Genomic DNA, 7,500 nt, shown 5'->3' on the forward strand with positions numbered 1-7,500 from the left:
GCCCCTGCCCCCTCGCCCACCCCCCCTGGGTGGGCCTGGATTTTGTGGAGGACAGAGGTGGCTGGTGGGTGATTGTGTGTGTGTGTGTGTGAGTGAGAGAGAGAGAGAGATAGAGAGAGAGAGAGAGAGAGAGAGAGAGAGACAGAGAGAGAGAGAGAGAGAGACAAGAGAGAAAGAGTGTGAGTGTGAGTGTGAGGTGTGGAATAAGGGCCATGCCGGTGGCAGAGGGCCAGGCAGGGCAACAGGGATCAGCTGCTGCTTTGTTGTCTTATCCACAAGGTGTCTAGGGAGAGAGGGGGCTGGCCCTGCTACACAGGCGGCACTGTGTGTGTGCGTGCGTGTGTGTGTGTGTGTGAAAGAGAGAGAGAGAGAGCGAGCGAGTGAGCAACTCAATAACTCCCTCTCTCCTCCCCCTTTCTTTCTCTCTCTCTCTCACCCCTCTCTCTCTCCCTGCCTCCCTCTCTCTCTCTCTTTCCCTCTCTCCCTGTCTCTCCTATGCAGCTGGGCAGTCAGTGTCGGAGCGGCAGTGATTCAGGCTGCTGTGTGTTTTGTGTGGTGTGGAGTTTCTCACACCGCAGAGAAGAGACAGTTTCTCTCACTGACACACACACACACTCGCAGACGCAGAAACACACACACACTCTCAGAGGCTTTTGAGCACAGCGCGCGGAGGCCGGAGCCTCAGGGATTTACCTCATCTTTCGTCCGGCCAGTGGACGCACAGACAGACAGATAGACGAACGGAGTGATGGACAGACGGTTAAAGATGGGACCGCGGTGGGACGGCGCGTGGCGGACTCCTCTGCTGCTGTTGGGACTGACCGCTCTCCTCTCTCGGGCTCAGGGTGAGTACTGGGCACTTGCCCTCTTTCAGCGCGAAATCACAGTCAGTCTGCCCATGTCTTGTGAGTGTGAATTATGTTGCTTTGCGACAGCGTTTGTCAAAGTGTTGTGTGAGAGGGGGACAAGTGGCACAAACTTTCACGGCGGATGTCGAATTGCCTAGAGGAGCTGTATCAGTTCTGAGTTCTGAGCCTGACAGTTGCATAAAAGTAGGAAAGTATTAAAGCTGTTCTTGTAGCTTGTTACTTGTCCAGATGGAAACATAGGTCGGATGCATTTTGTTTGGTGTATCTGCTTCCCAGATATTACGTAACTTGTACTATGAAAGAGCTAATGTAGCGGGATAGCAACAGGTTTTTTATATTCAGCTTTCAAGCATGATGTTTAACTGGTGCATAGTACATGCAGATTATGCTGTATCCCTACTTTTTCTTAGAAAAGGTTTCTTTCACGAGATCACTTGAAATTGACAGTTTTTATTTTTGAGCATAGCCATGGTATATTAAATTCTATAGAATTGACCAAAATATAAACACACCATTCATTGATTCTTTCTTCTGCTTCTTAATTTTCTATTTCATACATCGTATATTGATTGACTGTATTAGGATTCAGTGTTTTTTCCATTTAAAATGGCGAGAGAGAGCTGGAGATGTTTTGCTGCTGGAGAGGTCTGCTTGTGTTTTGCTCATTGGGATGTCAGTTGGGGCGTAGCCACCACTTGCTGTGTTCCTCTCTGCCTCTCCAATGGGGGGCGGCCCGCTGAGCTCCCATGAGCTGGTTGGGTTGGGAGGGGGCTGGAGGATTTGGCCATTCAGCTGTCTGACACTTGTTTGACACACAGTTGGACTTCCAGCTAAGAAATCACTCAAGCTCGTAGCTCCAGGGCACTGGTGGAGGTGCGCTCACACACATGCACACACACACACACCACCACACACACACACACACACACACACACACACACACACACACACACACACACACACACACACATATGTATGCACACACACTCACACACACATACACACACACACACACACACACACACACACACACACACACACACACACACACACACACACAGTAGCACAAATACACACACAAACACAAACATAGAGCAAAACACACGCAAGACACACACACATACACACACACACACACAGCACACACACACACACACACACACACACACACACACACACACACACACACGTACAAAGAAATTTGGCCCACTCTGCTCCCACACACAGGCGCACAGCTGTGCGTTTAACACTGCTTGGGCCGGCTCAGCAGGGCCCGGGGTTAACGGGGATGGCCCGCCACCACAGCGCATCAAAGCCAGTCTATCTTAGGCCAGCTTAGGCTATCTTTATGCAGAGAGAGGGAGAGACCTCCCTGGGTCCTATTCACAGGAGCTGTCTTTCAGAGGGCTGCCCTCTCTGCTTCCAGGGTTTTTAAATCAAATTTAGCGCTGATAAAACATCTCTATGGGTGCCTGAATTGTACATGTCTATCTCGCAGCAGCCGTTATATAAGCACTTGTTTACTTTTTCCGGGCTCCTCATCCAGAAAAGTTTGTTTTCTTTTGCATCAGCAAAGCAGCGTGAAGAACCCACCGTGTACTACTGCTGGTCTTTATATAGACTGTAAATATTTCTGAAAACAGCCTTGTAGTGCAATGTTTTTGTCTATTAGAATCTCAGAGTATGACCTCCTCAAATTAAAATGAGTAAGTGAATACATAATTGTTCATAATTGTTTACTTAACACAAGAATTTGTCCATGACGCCACGATTTATTTTAGGTAAGGACTCGAGGGTAAAATCAAATCAGCGCAAACATCTCACAGCGTGGTGCCAAATAGTTTTTTTTGTCCTCATTCGAAATTGTAAAGAGCATTAAGAATTTGAAGGCATTTGCAATAAACACAGCCTCATGACAACTACTAATTAAAACACTTCATATTCACAGTCAGTGATTTAGCTCCTTAATTAATAAGAAAGACAACATGCACTTTTATAATTACACTTAAACAGGATAGAATTAATGAACTTGTGACAAACCACAAACATACAATATGAAAGACTTATATAGTATCCTGTATATTTTGTGCAATAAAGAATTTTGTCTTTGAAGACTTCCACCTTTATGTAGGTGATAAACTTTAACTTCTTAATACCGTTGATTTTCCCCTTCATGTAACAGTTTAAAAGAGCCTCCAGCCAGACTCCAGTGTCTCGAGCAACATCAGTCTGTGTTTGGACTTTTGCACGGAGAGCACCTGTCCCTCAGGCAGTCTGTTAATTACTGAAAATACCAACATTAGTGCACCACCTGCAGGTTAAACAGGAGGGAAATCAGCAAGCTACTCATATGAATATTGTATGAGGGCCTGAGAGGCTTTGGCTTGCAGACGGATCTGCAAGCTGTACTGTGGAGGACCTGGTTGTGCATGGATGGCGGTTTGAGTGGAATGGATTGGTGTAGTTGTCGATAATCAGCGAGCACTACGCCGTGTCTGAGAGGCTGGTTGATTTTCATAGTGCGTTTGGTTTGGTTGGCGTTGTGTTTGTATCAGACTGAAGGTTTCAGCAATCAGAACATCTCCTCTTATGAAATGTTTTTTATGCAGCATGTAATCTCGACGAGGAGACAGAGACAATGGTATGTTTAAAAAACTGAATTCGATTTGACCCAAACCACACATCCACTATCAGGGAATTTGCCATATTAAATAACTATCTTTGTTATGTCTTACAGCTTAGGCATGCAGGTTAAGGAAGTTCATAAGTTTGCATGAGCTTTTATGGTGCTATTGTCCAGGGGCCGTATTCACAAAGCCTTTTATCTTACCACTAGGAGTACTCCTAAATCGCACTAAAAGATTTTAGCTAGGAGTTTTCTCTTAAAAGTTATTCACAAAGCCTTTCAGACCTACTCTTAGTAAGGAAAAATGACAACTCCTAAACTAAGAGTGAGTCTTCGTTGCTATGGATGACGTCATTACTCATGCACGAGCTTGACTGAAGTGACCACCTTGATTGGCTGATGATTGTAACGCGGGAATAATTCCAAACACCTTCCTTACGATGATGAGTGACAGGTGACAGGTCTGAGAATGCGTGCGCTACACAAGTAGTGCGAAGGACGGAAGATGATGAATAACTGAATAAAAAGGCCTAGCCTAAATGAATAAAGAGTAAGGCAAAACAAATAGCCTAGTAGCCTAATGAAACATAGACCTACGGATTGATGCAGTAGCCTATCTTTGCAACATTATTAAATTAATCTGTCACCATGCCTACGTTTGTAAAGAGGAGAACATTTTAATTTGATTCACAATTAAACGTTACATTTAATTTACATGTTGACAATGAGTAGTTTTGGTTGTTGTTGGTGGTGTTATTGCATCCCTTCTATGCCTACAATGCAAAATTGTTCCCTCGCGATTGAAAGCTCCTGTTGCCGCATACGCATTTCAAAACATCGCGACGTGAAATGCCGCAAAAAGCTGTTTGTGAATAGGTCTTAGTGAGTTAGGAGTCCTCTTGACTTTTTTAAAGCTGTCCCAGACTTAGGTGCTACTTTTAGGTCTAAAATGCTTCGTGAATTACTTCTACTGAAAATTAGGAGTGACACGCCCATTATTTTTAGGAGTTGCTCCTAAATTCACCACTTAGGAGCTACTATTAGTCTTAAAATTCTTTGTGAATACGGCCCCAGATCTAGACATAGCTCATAGACGCTCAGAGGTGAATAAGATCATGGGCACTTTATTTTACGGGGTCCTTGTTCCAGTGTATCTTCTTAATAATGAAGTACAGTGTAACAACCTACTGTATGTAACAATATGTATTATATCACATACTTATGTTGTCCATAGATAATGCATTTTTGTGTACCTACAGATTATTAGTACACGTGTATCACGTGCATAAGTGAACTGCAGTCTGTCTGCAACTGGTCAGTGGTCAGTGTGATGAAGTCCTTAGATCTGTAGCTGGACATGAGAGGGCAGGAACAGAAGATGCACCTGTGGCTCTGAAATAAGGCTTTCATATGTGTGTGTTTGTGTGTATGTGTGTCTCTGTGTGTGAGGGAGTTATATTGTGTGCGTACAGTATATGCATTAACCCACCTCAGTCTATGGGTTGATTTGCCTCATATCTTGACTGAAGTGGAATATCCCCAGTGCTCTAAAACAGCTATGTTCTGTGGACGTATCTTTACCCCAACACAACCATGCACTGTGAACGTGTCTTTACCCTAACACAACCACGCACTGTGAACGCATCTTTACCCCAACACAACCACGCACTGTGAACGCATCTTTACCCCAACACAACCACGCACTGTGAACGCATCTTTACCCCAACACAACCACGCACTGTGAACGCATCTTTACCCCAACACAACCACGCAGCACTGTGAACATCTCTCCCCCAGACTACAGGGGCCTCTCACACTAGAGCAGGAGGAGATTCCTGTTTGCACCAAAATACTCTCTCCACCTCCACCTCCACCTCAATGCCACAGTAAGAGAAAAACCTGCCGCGGAACAGTAGTCACCGTTGGCTCTACCAGTACACATAATCAAGACTCAACCCTGCCACTAAGAACCCCCCCCTCCAAATCCTGGGAATATCATTATGTATCAAAGGTTGGGCAAGGAGCAGACACAATGTAAACCCCCCTGACGCCCTTCCCCTGCTGCGGCCTATTATTCTTTCCCCCGCTCTGTGATGGCTAAGTTACGCCTCGTGGGCCACGGGCACCCGGCCCGACCCCAAGCCTCCTATTTGGGTTGGAGGCCGAAGCGGCGGAACGTTCCAGCGAAACGTCCCTTTACGTGTTCTATTATGAAGTGCAAGTTTATCACTCCACCCCCATCCCCCTCTCAGCACCTTCAAAGTGTCTCCTGGGAGATTGTTTTCGAGGGAGAAAAGTTAGCGTCATGAATCAGAGAGAGTTTGTTAGGAGCCAACGGTAAAGTCCAATGATATAAATCCATATTATGACTGCCGAGAAGCTCTGTTCTAACAGTTATTGGCAAAGTTTGAAAAAATATTTGAACAGGTTTATGATGAAAGACCTGGCCTGCAATGCAGCGCATGTAAAATAACAAGCGTACTATACTGTTCTCTTCTGTGGGGTGTTTATTTATAGGGCCAGGGTCATATGTGAGGTATGCCAAGGAAGGCTTCACACCTTTTGCTCAGAAAATAGACAAATATTTTCGGCCCCTTCACTTGGAAAAATATTTTGAAAGTAATCTAAGAGAAGAAAAGAAAACAAGGTATTAGACAGCTAGGAGTGAGTTGACAGCTTCCACTCAAGCTCAGGCTAGTCCCCTAAAATGATCTTCACCCATCTGGTAAAGAAGAGAAGGAGTTTGAGAAAACAAACAAGGTGTGGTTGCCCTGCGAGGGGGTCAAGAGGATTTGAGGTCAGGGTGTGAGTATGTGTGTGTGTGTGAGTATGTGTGAGTGTGTGTGTGTGTGAGAGTATGTGTGGTGTGTGTGTGTGTGGAGCAGTGAGGAGTGATGTGGTGATGGTGATGGGGGGGTGAGGGCTGATTGAGGGACAGCTGGCAGGTGCAGGCCCGAGCCTGGCTTTAGGAGAGCTCCAGCGCACATTGTGTGAGAGCCGAATTGTTCGCTGGATGGGGTGATAGTGGGGTAGCGGTCAGGGTGGTGTGTGTGTGTGTGTGTATGAGTTTATGTGTGTGTGTGTGTGTGTGTGTGTGTGTGTGTGTGTGTGTGTGTGTGTGTGTGTGAGTGTGCGAGAGTTTATGTGTGTGTGTGTGTGAGTTGGGGGTGGGGGGGGGGCGGGGGGGTTGGTGCCGGGTAACATAAAAGTGTGCTGTGTGTCTAAACATGGCGTGCTGGAGAGAGGGAGAGATTTCCGGAGAGCCATGAGGCACTGTGGGGCTTTTTGGCACCGGACCCTCCAGAAAGGTTACTGCTGACAGGAAGCACAAGCTCTGGTTTCAGGCTCACTTACAGGCAGAGAGGGGTAATACCCGTGCAGGGCTCTCTCTCATTCCCTCTCTTTCTTTCTCTCTTTCTCTCCCTCACTCTCTCTCTCCCTCTCTCTCTCTCTGTCTCTCTCTGACTTTCTCTCTGTTGTGTTCCCGTTGAAACCTTAGTCACAACCCAGGTTTAGCTGGTTTCCCACACACCGTACAAGATGCATCAGACTTGACGTCACAAGAGTTCGCCATCGCACCAGCTGCACTATTTCTACATGGATTTCAAAGTATGTCACTCATTTAAAACATCCCACCCTGCATTCAAATGATGTCCGATGGTGATTCTGAATCATCTTTTGTAGATTCTAGTAGTGTTCTTGTAGTCACACTAATCGGCCCCTCAAAGAGTCAATCTTTTTGCTGTTCATTTTCTCATTGAGGTTTTGCCTGAGAGACTGTGTCACCTTGCCATGTTTGTGATGATGGAGCTTAATCGAGCCCTAGTGAGCCTCAATTGGAGCATGAGCGCCGTCGGTAGTTGAAAAACAATTTGCCATGGATTGGTGCTTGGCTACCCCTCCCCGTGTTTGTGCTGCTTAAGAGACCTGCTGTTTGTTTAGCGCGATTGAGCTGGAGCCTCTCGTGGCATGGCGTGTCATTCTCTAAATGGTGCGAGCGCTCCG

At 46.1% G+C, this 7,500-nt stretch overlaps 1 protein-coding gene across 3 annotated transcripts in view; it reads left to right on the forward strand.

Moving 5' to 3' along the window:
* bmpr1ba (bone morphogenetic protein receptor, type IBa) overlaps positions 1–7,500 on the forward strand; it is a 50,951-nt gene that overhangs the window by 20,676 nt on the left and 22,775 nt on the right. For all 3 annotated transcript variants that reach the window (XM_048243669.1, XM_048243671.1, XM_048243670.1), the window contains exon 2: positions 502–845. In XM_048243669.1, the coding sequence (XP_048099626.1) occupies positions 749–845 (97 nt within the window). In that variant the 5' untranslated portion in view covers positions 502–748. The remainder of the gene's footprint in view (positions 1–501; positions 846–7,500) is intronic.

The sequence above is a fragment of the Alosa alosa genome, chromosome 5 (genome assembly GCF_017589495.1).
Source record: "Alosa alosa isolate M-15738 ecotype Scorff River chromosome 5, AALO_Geno_1.1, whole genome shotgun sequence".
NCBI lineage: Eukaryota > Metazoa > Chordata > Actinopteri > Clupeiformes > Clupeidae > Alosa > Alosa alosa.